The sequence below is a fragment of the Lepus europaeus genome, chromosome 2, assembly GCF_033115175.1.
Source record: "Lepus europaeus isolate LE1 chromosome 2, mLepTim1.pri, whole genome shotgun sequence".
NCBI lineage: Eukaryota > Metazoa > Chordata > Mammalia > Lagomorpha > Leporidae > Lepus > Lepus europaeus.
This window is the reverse complement of record NC_084828.1, coordinates 90,335,616-90,354,810: the sequence shown is the minus strand read 5'-3', so window position 1 is coordinate 90,354,810 and position 19,195 is coordinate 90,335,616. Positions and strand designations below refer to the sequence as shown.

Here is a 19,195-nt window from a genome sequence, read left to right as displayed (position 1 = left end):
TCAGAAGTGTTAGTTTGAGGAAGTTAGATCATCTTCTAAAGACTTTCCAATCTAATAACCCTATTATTCTAGAAGTAGGAAAATGGAGGCCCAGAAATGTACCTACATCTAAGTCACAAAAGTGCTAGGATTGGATCCTGATTTCATTGTCTGCCAGTCCAGCAATCTTCATACTGGAAGGCATCTCATTCTAAAAATGGGATAATATGGCATTGAAATTCACATGCTAGCTTGGTCTAGGAATTCATGCTTTTATCCATCTTCATTAAAAAAGGATGCATTATGGTTACAATGAACCTGGTATTTCAGTGCCCATGTTTCACTGTAAGCGCTTTCTGTGCACACACAAGCACATCCGTCACCGAGTCGTGAAGTCTTAGGTTGGGTCTTTGGGCTGGACCTAAGTCTTCCTCCCCTCACTCACAAGCATGAGCACCTGTAGGGCAAACTCAACAAACCCTTCTGAAACAGACGACCATCTCCTTTAAGCACCTGCAGTCCAAGAGGTTTCATAGTCTTTTCTGAGAAGCCTTTTCCAATTATTTTCTCTCACTCCCTCTGTTTTTATTTAACCCTAGGTCTTTTCTAATCCAGGTTAAGATAATTTCATCTCCTTCTAAGAATTTCTCATATTCAGTAAGTTATCCATTGGCTTTTTATCTAGTGAGTATAACAAATTATTTGGGCCTTGCTGGCGACAGAAAAGTACCCTAGAGATGACCTAGTTTGAAACATCTGGCTTTCCAGATAGACCTGTAGAGCCCACAGAGAAGAAGTGAGGTGTTTAAATTATCTAGCAAGTTAGTGACTTTTGAACCCATGTCTCCCAATCTCCACTGAAGGTTCTTACCCCCTGGCACACAGCATGCCTGAATCTGTCCTGTGAACACTATGGATCCATTCTACTTCATCATTAACTCACCCTCCAGGTAATAGTATCCACAGAGTCTCTTATTACCCATGCCAGTAAATGGTTAATCTCACTGAGCCCAAGGCCCTGGAAACTTCTGGGAGGGAGCCAGGTGAGCAAAGAGAGAAGATAAAGGCAGCACCTGCCGATGGGTTTGGAACAGCCTGGGGACATGAGAGAATGTAAACACATTCTGCAAATCTTATTGTCTGACTCTGTGCCAGCCTCTTTTGGGTTCTTGTCCAGGAAAATATTTCGTCTGAGGTCATTCAATGAGCAAAGGAGCATTGAATACCCTCCAGGGTGCCAACTCTGTCCCTGCTTTTGTCCAGAATAAATAAGCAAGGGACTAGCATTTCATGGGGGGTAGAAGGCTGGCCTTTCAACAATACAGGCTGTATGAAAGGGGACAAGGAGACAGTTAAGAAAATACCTGGTGTTGTTCTGCACTGCGCTCTCCTCCTCCCCTCACACTCTCCTCCCCACCTCCCCAACCTCAGTGGCCTCCCTCTGTTTGCTCACCCATACTTACAAGCACACACCCTGGGTTTAGAGCAAGAGTTAATGTCTGTGCTTCCTCATAAATCTCTGTGTGGTGCCTCGAGCTATGTTTTTAATTCTGTGGTGGAGCTTTGAGCTGTGAGAGTAGAAAGGAGGGGCGGCTGAGAGGCAACCATGGAGGTTGCCATTTCTCCTGCTGATGAGCTCATGTGCTCCTTCAGCTCTGCCAACCGGGAGTTGAAAGCTCTGTAGAGAACTCTCCCAATCCAGGTTAGCAGGAGAGTGGGTCCCGGGGAAGGAAGCTGGCTGTGTTGTCCTAGGTCAAAGGCTGCTTGGCTTCTCTGCACAAAGAAGAACCGACGGGATGAGCAAATTCACCCAGACTGGTGGACCAGCTACCAGCTAAAATTGTCTTCAAGAAAGGGGCCCTTCCAGAAAAAAATAATATCTGGTCTTAAAAAACCTTATCATCCACAAAAGTTTTCCTCCACTCAACTGGGAGCAACTTTGCGCATTGTTCAAACATATTTATTTTTCACAATCGGATCTTTAGCCACTTGAATAGCTTCTTCTGTAGAGGCCTCATCTTTTCAGCATGTCTTTACTGTCCTGGTGTGGAAGGCAAATCTTCTATGGGTCTGCTATGATGACTTAATGTAGTAATTACTTGGGCCTTCCATCCTGCCAACTACTGTGTTTGAGTAGAATTCTGAGTCTGAGTCACTGCGGACAACATGTAATTAACATAACTGAACCAACAACTGTGATCTTTGAAAATGCTGATCCTCGGTTATAAATACATGTAACTATAAAATTTTTAAAAATGCTCATTGGCCTCTAAGAGGTCTCCTAACTTATATAGTCTATGATCCTAAACACCTGTTATAAATCTCCTTCCACCATATCCTTATGGAGTCCTTCCTCTGATTCTGCCTTTTTTCTCTGTGGCTTTGAACTTTAACTGTAGAAGACATTACTTTTCTTGCTTCCGCACTGGAAGTGGGAGCTAGATACAGCTGGTTTCTTGGAGGACAGAATGTAGGAATAAATCACGCTGCCACAGAGGCTTCTCTGCTTGCGTGAAGAGAACTGCAGTTTTCTCTCTGTAGCAGGTTGAGGAATGGGAAAGTGGTGTCTGTCAAGTTGGTTCAGAGGTCATCAGGTCATGGACTTCCAGAATTCAGGGACTGATTGTCCTCCATTTCTCTGTCTCCAATAATATCCTGCACAAAGAATGTGTGATGTAAATGGTGGAACTGAAGAAAGGGAACCCGGGAATGTTTTGGGATGCCATCTCTGAAGGGATTGAAAAGATGATTTTTTTAACTCATTACAAAAGCTAATTAAGGAACTATGCTTATTCAGTCTGAAGAAAAGAGAACTAAGGGCTGATTTGAACTATCTGAATGGAAATCTCATTGATGAACTTAAAGTTAAGTAGGAAATCATTCATCTAAAAATACTGATGGAAAACAGAGGCGGGACACAGGTGTATCCTGGGACTCAGAATCAGATGGAAAGAGAGGGATCAATAGCTGAAGACAAGCAAAGACTCCTAGAATTTCCTCTGTGCTACAATTTGCTTCTCTGTTGGATCTTTGTCCAAGGATCATGCCATTTCCCCTTCCCCTTTTTAATTCTTTCACCATTGGTTCTTGGTAATCTCATAAAGTCTGGTTGTATTCTGTGTCTAATTTCCTGTATCTACTTCTATGTCTACCAAAGTAGATAAAAAGTTCCTATATAGCTTAATTAAAAGTAGCAAATCTTTGACAGTATAGTAGGCATTATAGTCTATAGTAGACCCTGTTGTTGGTTGGGCAGTGCTTTACAACACACGTGCATTCTCCTCTTGGTCTTCATGGAGTTGTTGCAACCTAAACATTAGAAAGTTGATGTGAAATGCCCAAAGACACGGAGCTAGTGCCCGTCATGGGTAACACCCAGATATGGTTTCAGAAAGAAAGTTGCCAATTGTTTCCTTGTTTAATAATTTTGTGTTAGCATTTCTGGCTTAGCACTGTATCCCCATTTGATTAACACTGTAACTCCATGAGAAAAATCCAGTCCTTTTATCCTGACCATGCAACTTGTTTATAGTTTCCCACTTAACTGTCAATCCTACTTTATTTTATAGTATCTCATAATTGCTAATTTGAGTCTATGTACAAATCCACTCATTTTGAGAGAGAGATTCTGTTTTTGATGTTTACCAGGGATTCCCGGGTAAGTATTTTGTTCATAATTAATGGCAGACTTCTTAGGATAATTCTTTTAACTTTGTTTCTGTGGGAAATAAGCCTATGTGTGTGCTATCAGAACTTTAATGTCAAATATTTTGGTAACAGTAGCCCAGAATGGGGAAAAGATACCTGAATAAAGTTTGAGGAGACCACGACTCTCATCAGTTCATTTCTGTCTGGTAGTGATGCTTTGTGGAATGCCATGGTATCTTCTGAGTCTCCATTTTCTCATCTATAGAAAGAAGGCAGTGCTAGAACTGTGGCACAGTGGGTTAAGCCACCATCTGCAGCACCTGCAAATCATATGGGCAATGGTTCAAGTCCCAGCTACTCCGCTTCTGATTCGGTTCCCTGCTAATGCACCTGAGAAAGCAGAAGATGGTCCAAGTACTTTGGTCCCTGTACCCACATGGAAGACCTGAATGAAACTTCTGGCTTCTGGCTTCGGTTTACCCCAGCCCTGGCTGCTGAAGCCATTTGGGGAGTGAACATCAGATGAAAGATTCTCTCTCTCTCTCTCTCTCTTTTTCTCTGTCTCTTTGCCTCTGCCTCTCCCTCTCAGTAACTCGCCTTACAAATAAATAAATAAATCTTAAAAAAAAAGAAAGCAAGCACTGGATGATAGTTTAAGATGCCTTCTAGCTCTGACATTCTGTCATTTATAAACACTAATCTGAAAGTCTACCAAGTAATGGCTGATTTGTGCTTTTACAAGTTTGACAAATTTTGTGGTGGGTCCTTAAGGTCCCCAGGTGTGATACTTTTAAACCTTACAGCAGAAGAAAAGAGGTATGGAGTGGGGTGGAGGGTGTTAATTTGATCCCTCTAAACTAAGAAGCCATTTCCCAGAAGCTTCTTATAGATGCTGTATGTCCTTGGTCAGGTGTAATTTTACAGAGTTATAAAGGTCATTGAATGTCACAACATTGAGACACTCTAAAAAATGGATGGGGAAGGCACATTCTTCCTACAAATGGAGAAGATTCTAAAAGAGAAACGATTCAGATTCAGACTCTGAATGAGATTCAGAAAGAGAAAGGAACTTGCCTATGGTCACATGGTAGTAAGCATCAAAACCAAGATTCTAACACAGGACTATTGGACACCTTCTTCATTGCACTTATAACTCCACTCTACCAGACCCTATAACTTCTCTTATTGTAAAGACTAGTTGTCATCAAGTAAACCACACCTGATCATAAAAGCGTCGATTGTCTCCCCAATTGTCGCAATGGCATTTGGTAAAAGAGATGAAGATTAACAGCCCTCTTACACTGAAGGCTTTGCAGAAGGGCATGAGAGGCCCACCTTTGTTTTCTTCTTGTAGACATTACTCAGTTTTAGATTAATCTTCCTGCCTTTTGCCTCTGGAGCTCAGGAAAGAAGGTTGACTGAACTTATAAATTTACAAGTTTATGATATCTCTGAGAAAGCTCTTTGTTATGGTCAAATTGATTGCTTCTCTAGAAATCAGGGTTCTTAAATTTCAGGCTTAAATTTCACTTGGGGCTTCCCTATGGTAGAAAAATGTGAAGTGTACTTAACAGAGAGGCTATCTTGGCACATTTTCATCCCCTTTGGATAAAATCAAAAATTATACCCAGCACATAAATTGACATATCAAGCAATAAATAATTTCATTGTGCAAGTTGTTTTAATGGACTCAAGCCAGAAGGATCTATTAACCAGCACACATGAAACATTCATTGAATTTAGGGAGTCAGGACAAAAAAGTGAAAGACTGCAGGAAAATGCAGACTAGAAGATGACAGATGTTAGTATGGCAGCCGGGAAGGTGAGGCGCTGGGAAGGGAACTTCAGCCATGTATACAATATTTTTCTTTTCCTCTTCCTCTTACTTATTTTCTTTCCTATTCTTTTTATTTTATTCTTCTTGGGCAAAGGATTACGTACAAAAAAGTTGGGTGTCAAATATAATCATGAAAAATCTGAGGGCTGAGCAGCAGAGTGTGCCAGGCTCTTTTCTTACGTTCCTTTTGATAGACGCGGCTCAGGGATCAGCCGACGCGGCAGTGGGTATTATATGCACATGTGTGAGGTTGTGTTTATACACATCTCTCCATGGATAAACATTCAGAAACCACAATAGCATTCCCAAAGGAATCCTTCCTTAATACAGGAAGTGACAGCTTTGCGAAGGCACCACAATTAAGCTCTGGTTTTTCATTCTAGAAATCCAGGATTTAATTTCTAGAAAAAAAAAAAATCAGACCCCTGTGATGTTCCATAGGGCTGTTTAGAATTACAGGCAATGTAGTTTTAAAGCTGATTGAATGCAAGTCACCTGAGCTTGGTTTAACCTCCAGGCATCTACTTGCATTCAGAGATGTCTAAAAGCACAAACCATACATTCTTACAGACACATCTGTAAGAAGACACAGAGATGGCAGTTTTGTTTTTCAGCACAGCCACATTTGTCTGCCATAACCTACTTCTTACACTCTTAAGCTGACTTCATTTTGCTATGCTCTTGGGTTTACCAGATGACTGGATCTGGTCCCTCCCATATATGTGTAGGTAATGATTGTGAATTTACTGGCAAAGGGAAGACAAAGTTTGCTTAGAAAATTTGACATGTTCGTTGCTACAATTTCACTGGATAGAATGTGGGCAGGGAATAGAGGACATTGAGACATAGAGGCTGAGGTTACAGGAGATTCTGAAGCGATCACCATTCCTCTTGGAGATCACATATGACCTGCCATTTAGGAAGTCTCATGTATCTTCTCATCAGCTCTTGGCTATGTTTACTATTTTGTGGAAATTGTCACTGTAGCCATCTCATCTTTCTCCTCAAAACTGCCTCCCACTTTGACTGTTCCTGTCCACCTCTTTGATATCTCCTGTCCTCTCTCTCTTCTAATTGTTCCCATCAGGATGTGGACATGAAGTCCATATTCCCAGCTCAGGCCGCTGTCCTGCACGCATATTTTTAAGCATTTCCATGTAGACTTCTTTGTAATATCTTGAACTCATCATGTTGAAACCAGATTCATTCTTTTTTTTCCCTCTTTTCCTAAATTCCCTTAAACAATTCAACTAGAGGGGCAGTAAATCACTTACTTATTCCAGCTGCAATATAAGGCTAACTGAAATATTGCATTTCTTTCCTCCTACCCTTTTCTTTTTGCCTAAATTCTAATGAAAATGACTAATGGAAAATCCTTTCCTTGTAGGAGACAAGGGGAAGGCCTTAGGATCTACTGGGGGAGTCCAGAGGACCAGTCACTGCTATCACGCTGGAACCCATGGTCCACTCAGGTTCCTTATGCTACCTTCACTGAGCACCCTATGAAACACACCAGTGAGAAATTCCTCGAAATTTGCAAGGTAGGAAGCAGGTGGGGCACTACTCTTAGATTAGCTTTATTGGTTGTTCTAGAATGTGTGCAGTTAAAATAAAACAACAAAGACAAGATACAACCTGGGGTTTCTATAGACAAAATCCTGAAGAAGTATGTAGGACATTTTTAGTAAACAACGAAGCTGTTCTTTACTCATATATAAGTAGCATGATGCTTCTCCCTTGAAAATTCCTTTAATGTAACATTGTTTAAAAATTGCATGTTGTCTGAATGCATGTATTGCCTATAGAGTATATGTAATTTTTATAAGTACATCCTAATAATTTTATTCAAGGAAGAAATGTGGAATAAAGTATGTGTAGTCAGAGGTGGCTCTGTGGTCATGTTTAAGTAATTTCTCTCCTTTACATCTTGGTATCCACATCCCTAAAATGGAGATGGTAAACACTGCTCTTCCTCACAGTTTCGTTGGATCTAGTAAGCTTTATAACGTGCTTATAAGTACTCCACAAAGGGTAAAGCAATTAGGATTATTTCTATATCCTAAAATCTCATCTTCTCAAGCATATTTTAAACTCATTAGAGGACAATACCTTCTACTGTTCATTCTTTCATCTCCCCCAGGAATCTTAAGTTGTGCTGGGACACTCTAAGTAGTCAGGAAGTAAAACAGTTGGAAGTGAGGGTGCAGTGAAGAATCAAACTCTGCAGGTACAATAAAACATCATAGGCACATGAGATTGCATTGATAAGCCTAGAAACCCTTACCTTCTGGATCCTTTGATATCTGCCTTTATATTCTGTTATTCACTTCAGAATATTATAGCTCTTTACTTACTATAAATATAAAATTTTGTAATTTTTTCTTTGATAGACTATCATGTATTATTTTAATATACCTATTCATGCCAGTGTATGTATATTAATGAAAATATGTATTTTAAATTGATAAATCCCCCTATTTTAAAAAGAGTTCAGGGCCAGCACTGTGGCATAGTGGACTAGGCTCTGCCTGTGGTGCCAGCATCCCACATGCGAGCTGGTTCAAATCCAAGCTGCTGCACTTCTGATCCTGTTCTCTGCTCCGGTCTGGGAAAGCAGTAGATGATAACCCAAGTGCTTGGGCCCCTGCACCTGAGTGGGAGACCTGGAAGAAGCTCCTGGCTCCTCGTTTCCATTTGGGGAGTGAACCAGTGAACAGAAGACATCTCTCTCTGCCTCTCTGTAACTCTGCCTTTCAAATAAACAAACAAATAAGTAAATCTTTAAAAAAAAAATTCAAGGCAACCTATATGCAATTAGAGGCTAGATAGGATCTTCACTTCCATTAAGATATAGGTAAGCATGCCTCGAATACCATTCTGCTCCCAGAATAAGTCCAGGGTCCTCTCAAAAAGTATGCCAACCATGGGTTACCTCCAGCTCCAAGCTACTGCCGACACTAAATTAGCTCAGTGTGTGGGTCATGTTGCTACTCTTCATGTGATACTGCTATTGCACAATCCCTCAGCAGAAGTGTCTACATCAGCCGCTTGCCTAACGCTTCACAATCCAAAGCCAAGAAAACAAACTAAAATGACAACCAGTAAGGACACCATAACACTTACACAAAGACATTTATGTGAGAATACATTCACTGAGAACATCAGGGAGAGAATGTGTGAGTTTGCATTTTACAAATCCCCTTAACTTCAAATGCAAAATCAGACTTCCTTGTTTTTAAAACTTCTAACTAATAACAGTACTCTGACACATTGTTTTATAATCCTCTCTCTCCTTTTTCTCCTGCTGTTGTCCCTCCCCAAACTTTTGTTCTTCTATCATTATTATTAACAATATAGAGCAGTTTGTTTTTCATTAAAACATCTGCTAATCCAAGTGAAAGAGCTTAATAACATCTTTTCCCAAAGACATTTCCCTTCTATAAAGGAAAACTGGTTCTAACCGTTAAAATAATAAATATTCTTGAATTAATAGTAATTGTATTTTATTATAAGTCAAAATAAATACCAACTGCCTTGGTTATTACATCCATTTATTCCTGGGCCAAGTTTTCTCTTATTCATCATACCTGGTGCATTAGTTACTTATTCCCCGAGTGTCCTTTGCTGGAAGAAGTTCAGGGTGAGAGAGTTAAGAACAAGCTTTATGAACTGCAGAGAAATACCACAATCTCGTAATATCTGATAGTGCTTTGATTGATAATGCTACATTCAAATGCAATAATTTCAATAATAAGATAGAAAATAAAGTATCAAAGGAATTATGGAATGATTATTTTCCAAATATCAATGAATATGATTAGTAGACTAATTTTATCCTTACCTTCATAAATCAATGGCTAAAAGGGAATCTTAGCACTTTTTTTAGCTGTTAATGGATAGAAGTAGGAAGAGCAGGGGTGTATGTGCACACATGCATGTGAATCTGATGGGTGGCCAGTTGGTTAGTTTTCAGACAAATGAATGTTGTGGGTCTGTTAAGTATATTTCCTTTAAAATATTTCTCCTTAAATTATTATTCCAGATTTTCTTTTTCCTTCCTGGCAGCAGTCTGGCACTTTCACTTGCCAAATCATTTATTATTCAAAGGCCACCCCAAGTCCCAGCTCTCTAGGAAAATAAATGATCTCCATCTGGGATGTGAGACGATAAGTACTTTGATCCAGTTCTTAGAGTATTAGTTTCCTTTTTGTTGTTAGTTTATATGTCACAATATTATTTGTGTTTAGGACATTTTCCAAGATTGGCTTTGATTAAGACCCAGTTACATTAATGTAAAAGAATAAATACATAAAATGATAATTTGGGAGATCTAGATTCCCTTTTATGTGAGTGTTTTTATATAACATAAGATTTTAAAGCAGTGTTATAAACTGTTTTTTTCCCTTTTATGTGAGTGTTTTTATATAACATAAGATTTTAAAGCAGTGTTATAAACTGTTTTTTTTTCATCTCTGTAATGAATGAAATAGGGAAAAGTAGAAGAACATGGGGAGAAATATGTAATTAAACCAAATACCAGAAACAATTTAATTAAATTTAACAAACCTATTGTTGCAGAGATGAAAGAATGATGTAGAGTTCAGTTACACACAGACAACATTTTCAAATTATTTGCAATCTAGTGGAATGCATTAAAGTATTCAGGGACAGGCACTGTGATGAGTGGGTTAAGCTGCCACTGGGGATGCCACATCTCATATCTGAGTGTCTGGGAAAGAATCCAGCTTTGCTTCAAATTCAGCTTCCACATAATAGGCAGCTCATGATGGATGAAGTACTTGTGTCTCTGCCACCCATGTGGGAAACATAGATGGAGCTCGAGGCTCCAGACCTTGATCTGGTCCAGCCCTGACTGCTGCTGCTATTTGAGAGTGAGCCAGCAGATGGAAAAGCTCTCACTGGCTCTCTTACTCTCTCTCTCTCCCTGTCACTCTGCCTTTCAAATAAATAAAAATACATAAGTAACTTTAATAAAGATATTCAAACTTATTTTTACCCAGAGTCTTTCTTCTATAGCACCTGGAACAACAGGTGCTAGTCAATAAAGCTTTTCTGACACTCACCAAGTGCACCTGTTAGAATTATTGTTGGGGCCAACACTGGGGTGTAGAGGGTAGAGCCACCACCTGCAGTGCCAGCATCCCATATGGGCACTGGTTTGAGTCCCAGCTGCTCCATTTCCAATCCAGCTCTCTGCTATGGCCTGAGAAAGCAGTAGAAGATGGCCCAAGTCCTTAGGCCCCTGCATCCACAGACCCAGAAGAAGCTCCTGGATCCTGGCTTTGTATCAGCACAGCTCTGGCCATTGCAGCCATCTGGGGAGTGAACCAGCAGATGGAAGACCTCTTTATCTCTCTCTTCCTCTCTCTCTCTCTCTGCCTCCCCTTCTCTCTCTGTGTAATGCTGACTTTCAAATAAAATAAGTAAATCTTTTTTTAAAAAAGAATTGTTGTTGAGGGTACAAACAATACAAGAGTCTTGCCTTTGTGGATACAATTATTTAAAAGAAGAGACACATTTAAATCGAACGGTGGGAAAAGAGTACTAACTGTCTAAAACAGAGGTTTGGATCAAGTGAAAATATACCTCCATGAAGGTATGTGGAATATTTATAGATAAAGTATAAAGTATAATAACTAAAGTTCTGTCTTAGATATTCCTCACTGTAATTATAAGAGCTCACAAAATGGATAAATAAGAGCCTAACCTAAGTTAGGGAGAGTAGAAAGGAACAAAGGTAAGGAAATTTTGAGTTACTCAAGATATAGAATTCATAGAATCAAGTAACTGATAAGCTCTAGAAGGTGTTGGATAAGAAGTCAACGTTGATAGAGTCTCTGGCTTGGAAAGAGAGTGATTCCATTAAATTGAAATGGTTGAAACTAGAAGAAGAGTAGGTTAGGGTTTAGTTTAGTTTAGTTTAGTTGAGGACATCTTGCAGTATGAAATATCCATAGAACACAGGGTTGGCTTGGTTGTTAAGCAGATAAACCAGTAGGTCTGAGCGCAGGATGGACAGCTGAGCTAGAAGTTTCAGCTTCAGATCATGTAACAATGGATCAAAGCTGAACTATAGGGCTGCTTGGTCAGGAAAGTACCCAAGGAAGGAGCATTAACACATATAATTGCATTCACATTTAAATTTATTTATTTCTAAACTTCAATATTGCTCTACATAATCTCTCTCAAATTTGTATAGCAATGTTAAAATGTGTTATTTATCCCCTTATGCATCTCATGAACTCTGTATTCCTCACACATCTGGCAAATAGAGTAGCTAAATGGCCTTTTTCTAGTCACGCTTATCTGTCCACTTTACCAAATTTTCCAATCTGTTCACACATATTCCTTGGGTTGCTTTCTTTCTTTTTAAATATTTCTTTTTTATTTATTTGAAAGGCATTACAGAGAGAGAGGGAGAGACAGACAGAGATCTTTTATCTGCTGGTTCACTCCCCAAATGGCTGCAATGGCTCTGGCTGAGCCAAGCTTAAGCCAGGAGCCCGGAGCTTCACTCAGGTCTCCCAGGTGGGTGCAGGGGCCCAATAACTTGGGCTGTCTTCTGCTGCTTTCCAAAGTGGATTAGCAGGAAGCTGGAACAGAAGTGGAGCAACCAGGTGTCTAACAGGCACCCACATGGGATGCTTGCATCACAGGCAGCAGCTTTAACTGCTATGCCACATTGTTTGGCTCTTAGGTTACTGTCATAAAACAATTATCAAATTGTAAAATAGTAATTTTTGGTATTGATTTTACTGTAACAATATATAAATTTCTTTTGTGCTTTATACTTATGGATTACAGATTGATATTTTCATATAATTCAATTAAACACTAGAAGATCAAAATAATTATCTTCATTTTAGTTTTTTTTTACTTTTCTAACAGAATTTTATTTTTTCTAAACATTTCTATTTCTCTTTCTTCTCTTCTTTTTCTTTTATTTTTTTTAAAAGCAAAAATGGTGAGGGAGAGACTCACTTTGTTTGTTCTATTCACTGATTCGCTTCCCAAAATCCATAACAAATAAAGCTAAGCCAGGCCAATATCCAGGAGTCAGTTTGACTCAAACTCTGTCTCGTAGGTGGGAATCATCATCTGCTGCCTACAAGGGTGCCCATTAGCAGGAAAGTGGATTAGAATGGAGTAGCTGGAACTTGAACCAGGCACTCTGATAAAGGATGTGGGCAGCCCAAGCTGCAGCTAAAATGCTGCACTAAACACCCACTCCTATCTTTGCTTTAAAATTGAAAATGGTTCATCATAGGGATTAAGTATATTGAGTAAACTCATGCAATAATAGCCCTAGAGGCACACTCAAATAGTTTGTTAATACGCAGGAAAATGGGTATAAGTCTGGGTGTATTTTGTATGTGAATGTATGTATGTGACTCTGTAAATGCGAGAGAAAACAGGAGAAAGACTAATGTGTGTATTTGTATTTATTGATATGGTGCGATACTATGCATTGCAACCTGGCTCAACTTTTTTCAGTTATTTTATCTACTTTGCAGTTGCAACTTGTAGCCTTATTTTTCCTTTTTTTTTTTTAAATCATTAGTTTTGCTGGATTCCTGGATTATGTAGGCAATATTGCAGGGAAGAGCTGATGACCAAGCCCAAAGCTGGTGAATAATCACGAATGGATTACAGCTTCTTTCCTGACATTTTGACCTGTCCTTTTAAGGAGATCATAAAACCAAGGGAGCAAGAATATAAAGTTAATTTGTTTGCTAACAATTTGGCTCACTTTCATTGAAGGATTGAAGAGTGGGGTAGGATGATGTTTGGAAACCTCTCCTGTGTAGGAAAAATGTAGCTTCTACACACCTGAACTTACCCGCACTCATGGTATCTTAGCAAAGCTAATTCCAGGGAGTATGTGCAAGGATAGTGTATATATTCATCCTGCAGTGTGACTTCCCAAGGAGAATCAAATACTGGGTACTGGATGAGCACTCTATTTCAGAATGCTTTCCTCTCTACACAAGGCAGCTGAAAACCTGTAGCCTGAAGGCTTAGAAAACCTGCTCAGCAGAGGAATGTGAGCCTGCAGGCATGAAACCTAGTCCTTTTGCCCAGTGTAAACAGGAAGCAAATGATGGTTGTAATAAGGAAAACTGAGACTGTAGGCAGTGAACTGTTGGCAGACAGCACCTGAAGGAGCCAGGGGCCCAGGCACTCAGCTGGTAAATAATTGCTCTAAAGTCAAGAATACTCCGCCCTCCACCCCCATGCCCACTGCTATACTTTACGCTAACCAATACCCAGCCCCTGTGTAATCAGAGTTGTTAAAACTTAACCCCCCATTTTGGAAACTGGAATAAAAGAAGGAGCCAGAGGTGGGTGTATAAAAGCTTTTAGAGAAAAGTATGTGGCTGGTGGCATTCATATCAGATGACACAGCGTTCCTGTCACACAGATTGAGTTCAGGTGCTTGAAATGCTCCAAGAGCCAGCTTGGGGACTTGGCCTTTTGTCTGCCTCTCCTTCAATGCACTACTTATTCCTATAAGCATTTCCCCCAGCTCCCACCCCAAACACGCACCCCAGAAATGACTGGAAGTGAAGTGCATCTGACTCTAATGAAATGCCAAGTTCATTGAGTGTGAAGAAGTGTCAACTTTTTCTTCTCAGCATTTAGATTTTGAGGCCACAAAGGATTCTCATGAAATGGAGCATATGATGAAAAACATACAATAATCCAATGTGACAAACATTTGTGTGTCTGTGAAAAGGCAGTTTGATAATTCAGATCATGTTGACTGTGGAAATGTTGAGATGAATTGCAGTTTGAGTTTTAGGAGATCAGGATTCAATGATGCTGATAATGATATCAATTATGGTTAAAAAAAATAACCCACAAAGTTAATATTCTTGGTTATTGACAAAAGCTTCCTTCATGGCCTTTGCTGTATGACTCCAAGTTCAAGTCTCATCTCATTCTACTTCCGTTCCTGCAATACATGAGCACACAGCCGCACACACATATAACTTACATATAAACTCTTTAGTTGACTTCATCTTTACAATGACACTGTGAGTTTTATGTGATCAATTTAATTATATTATGGAAAAAGGAAACATAAATTTAGAGAAGTTGAATAACTTGTACAAAGTCACACAGCCAGTGAATGCCACGGCTACAACTTAAGATCAGGTCTGTGTGATCCCAATACTCAAGTTACATCATGTAATATACACTACCTTGAAGTTCAGTGGTCCATAAGAGGGGGCGATTTTGCCCCAGGGAGGTTTTGGCAATGTCTGGAGATATTTCTGGTTGTCACGATTGGGGTGTGATTGCTATGGATATCTGGTGGGTAGGTGTAAGACATGCTACTTAACACCCTAACATGTAAAGCCATTCTCCTCCAGAGTAAAGAATTATCTGGCCCCAAATAGCAATAGTACCAAGGTGGGGAGACTTTGTCTTAGCCATATAGAGGTATAAAGGCAGTCCTATTTATGACTCTAGCTTTTAGAAAACTGGATGAGGGGCTGGCACTGTGGCTTAGCAGGTAAAGCTGCCACCCACAGTACCAGCATTCCATATGGGCACTGGTTTGAGTCCCAGCTGCTCCACTTCCAATCCAGCTCTCTGCTATGGCCTGGCAAAGCAGGAGAAGATGGCCCAAGTCCTTGGGCCCCTGCACCCACATGCAAGGCCCAGAAGAAGCTCCTGGCCCCTGGCTTCAGGATGTTGCAGCCATCTGGGGAGTGAACCAGCAGATGGAAGACCTCTATCTCTCTCTCTCCTCTTCTGCCTCTCTGTAATTCTGCCTTTCATATGAATAAATCAATCTTTAAAAAAACTGGATAAAATATTTAAGTGTAGATGTAAATGAATTGTACTAAAAGGAAAGATTAGCCTTCAGTATATGGGAATGCATTATGCAAGAGATAGGATTTGAGCTTGGTTATGAAAGATGGATAGGAATATTAGTATTATAGATCTTTGTAGATTGAATCATAGACTATTAGAGCTAGAAGTTCCTAGGCAATCTATGTCCAGTGATTTTCATCTTAAAATCTTTAAAATTAAATATTACTCAGAAATAAAACGTATAAACTGGAAAGGGAGAGAGAGAGAGAGAGAGAGAGAGAGAGAGAGAGAGAGGCTCTCATTGATGTGGTTGATGGGATTGAAGAAGTAACCTGCTTGGCTTTTTTTGCCTTTTCTTCCCACATCCTCTTCCTAGACTCTCAGGTACCAATTGTTCCAAAGATATTAACAATGACACCTTCTCTATTTTCAAAAGAATCTAGATTTGGATGAAAAATTACCTGTGGTCACCCAAACTTTGAATAAATCTTGTGTTCAGCTTGCAACACTGGTATCCCATATTGAAGTGCCCATTTGAATCCCAGCTGTTTCACATCTGATCCAGCTCCCTGCTAATGTGTCTGGGAAAGCAGTGGAGGATGGCTCAGGTACTAGGGCCCTTTTGGAGTTCCAGTCTCCTGGCTTCATCCTGGCTCAGTCCTGGCTGTTGTGGCCATTTGAGGACTGAACCAGTGGATGCAAGATTCTCTCTCTCTCTCTCTCTCTCTCTCTCTCTCTTTTTTTTTCTCTGTAGTTCTGCATTTCAAATAAATAAATGAACTTATTTTAAATAAAAAAACTACTTAGTTCCACATTTTCCTATTTCTTTTGTCAACAAAAAATCAATCCTTTCCTAAAAATTAGATTTTAATACTATGTTTACTAAGTATTAGATTTTAATTGTACTGGTCATAATAGCAGTATTGTATAGAAGGGAGGACTTTGGGAACTGGGTAAGGAGATGTACATTCAAGCCACTGCTCAGCTGCCTTCTAATCATTTGACATTGACAGATTTCTGAAACACTTGGATTCTCAGTTTACCTATTAAATCCCCTATACTTTGCTCAATAACATTTTTCTCAATTTGTTGATTTCTATCCCCTGTCCTATACAAGGGTACTTCAGAAAGATCATGGAAATATGGAATTAAAAGATATGTTTATTTTGGTGCAAACATAATTTGAAGTCCCTGCATGGGTTTTCATAATATGCATTGCACATGAATCTTTTGAAGTACCCTCATAACCTATCTTGTTTAGGCTACTAACTTCACTTTATGAATATAATTTTTGACTTTCGGATCTGTAGTTATTTCTTTGGACATTCCTTTGCTTTCATGACCTTTCTGCTTCTGATGACCGTGGTCAGTTAATTTTTAGAATGTCTCTCAATTTTGGTTTGCCTGATGTTTTCTAATGACTAGATAAAGATCCAATTTTTCTCTTTTACATAGATGTTACCCAATTAAATGTCATATAAATGTTACCCATATAAATGTCACTTTAAATAAATTAGAGAAGGAAAAATATTTTGCTTTTTGAGGACTCACAGATGTTGAAGTAATCCAGTAAATTCTATCTTATTTTATCATCAAGGAAATTAATTTATTTTACCTCTGATGTTATTTTAAAAGCCATGATTTCAATGCTTTTCAAAACAGCAAACTGAGACTCAAAAAGGGGTATTGAATATACAATGTCACACAGCTAGTATGCTTCAGAAATTTCATTTACTTGACATTTGCTTTTCTTATGAGTTATTCCAGCTAGTAATGATAAATAAATTCTTCTAAGCTTTAGGGTTTTTTTTCTTTTTATAAAAAATATTTATTTATTTGAAAAGCAGACTTACAGAGAGCGAGAGAGTGAGAAAGAGAGAAAGAGAGAGAGAGAGAAAGAGAGAGAAAAAGAAAGGAAGGAAGACAGAAAGAAAGAAAAAGGAAAGAAGGAAGGAAGGAAGGAAGGAAGGAAGGAAGGAAGGAAGGAAGGAAGGAAGGAGGGAAGGAGGGAGGGAGGGAGGGAAGGAAGGAAGGAAGGAAGGAAGGAAGGAAGGAAGTTTGGGGGGAGGAATCTTCCATCCACTAGTTCCCTCCCCAGATGGCCACAATGGCCAGGGTTGGTCCAAGACAAAGATTTTCTCAGGTGCATTATCAAGGAACCAGATGTCAATTTACTAAAAAAAAAAAAATCATAATAAAACCAATGTGAAAAATATACATTATGGGGAAAGACTGTAAGCTTCTCTTACTGGAATTCATTGAATTACCACAAGTGGATACTCCTGTGTTAATCACATAAAGCAAAAATTGGCCTCTTTGTGAAGAAAAAAGGAAGAACAATGATCTCTTTATAGAGAATACTTAATAATTTGGGTTGGACTTGGAATGAACTCTGTTTTAATTTAGAACAGAGAGCCATTGCCTAGGAAATAGATTGGGTCTCTTTGTGAATAGGCTAAGACCAATATTCCTAGTATTTTACTCACCATGATGTAGAAGTAGAGTGACTGCAGATAGCTCATTTACCTTCTACATTTCTGGCAAGAAAATGATGACTCTTCTTCTTCTTCTTCTTCTTCTTTTTTTTTTTTTTTTGATTCACCTGATAGATTTTATTGGAATGAGATAATGGATGTAAAAGAGCTTTCTGAAAACCCAAAGAGATGGGCTTTCCTCATTTAGACCCTTGTTTACATCTCTGGAATTCTCCGTGAATTACGTCCTCTTTTTAAGGAAAATAAGGAACTTCAGTGCAACATGGCCCATTGAAAAATAATTTTGGGGGACTCATTGAACTTAAAAGTGCAGGAGTGAGCTCATCTAGTAATTTAAATGAGTTTTGCAAGAATTCATCTCTCTATATGTCTTTGTTCTTTCATCTTTATTGGCTTCCTGCTTAGGTTTACTCTATGTGGAAAAAAAAAGAAATACATAAACCTCCAGTCTTATATTCTATCAGTTTGACAACCAAATTTGTCATAAATCAATCTCTGTGACCAGACCAGTGGATTTCTCTGGTTAGGCTTGAGCCTTGTGCTAACATCAACTTCGTTTAAACTGTTGATGTGTTGCCTAACAATGTTTCAGTCAGCAGAGGATCACATATGCAACAGTGGACTCATAAATTTGTCTTACTTGATTACATTACAGCTGTCTTAGTTTGTGTTGAGAACATCCTCTTATGTTCAAAAAATGACATTAGCTAGTGATGCATTTATCACAAATTAATGAGGCCCCTGCAGGTAAAGCCACTGGCTGCAGTACCACCAACCCATATGGGCACCAATTCAAGTCTTGGCAGCTCCACTTCCAATACAGCTCTCTACTGTGGCCTGGGAAAGCAGTGGAAGATGTATCAAGTCCTTTGGCCTCTGCACTCATGTGAGAGATCCAGAAGAAGCTCCTAGCTCCTGGCTTCAGCTCAGCTCTATTATGGCCATTATGACCATTTGGGGAGTGAACCAGCCGATGGAAAACTTTCTCTCTCTCTCTCTCTCTCTCTCTCTCTCTCTCTGTCTCTCTCTCTCTCTCTACCTCTCTGTAACTCTGCTTTTCAAATAAATAAATAAATCTTTTTTAAAAAAAGAAATAAATTAATATACCTGCTGCTAAGTGATACACGACTTTATGAACTAAGTGGAAGATGGTAGGTCTCTGAAGACAAATCTAGATATTCTTGGTGGGAAGGATGCTGAACTGGCAAATACAGCAGGTATCCATTTGGCCTGTTCTAACCTGTTGAACTTCATTTTTATCTGTTGAAATCCTAGTATAAGGATTGTATCAATTATCTGCTTTTGAATTAATTCTGATCCTTTAACCATGTGCGTGTCTCTCTCTTTTGACTTCTTTTACCTTTAAATACTTCCTTTACAGCTTATATTA

General features: G+C 39.1%; 1 protein-coding gene across 4 annotated transcripts in view; it reads left to right on the top strand.

Moving 5' to 3' along the window:
* The window catches only part of TPRG1 (tumor protein p63 regulated 1), a 410,917-nt gene that overhangs the window by 182,683 nt on the left and 209,039 nt on the right, over positions 1–19,195 (top strand). For all 4 annotated transcript variants that reach the window (XR_009864483.1, XM_062177516.1, XM_062177527.1 and 1 more), the window contains one exon: positions 6,852–7,005. Coding sequence is in view for 3 of the 4 variants with exons in the window: in XM_062177516.1 (XP_062033500.1) it covers positions 6,852–7,005 (154 nt within the window). In the remaining variant the exon portion in view is untranslated. The remainder of the gene's footprint in view (positions 1–6,851; positions 7,006–19,195) is intronic.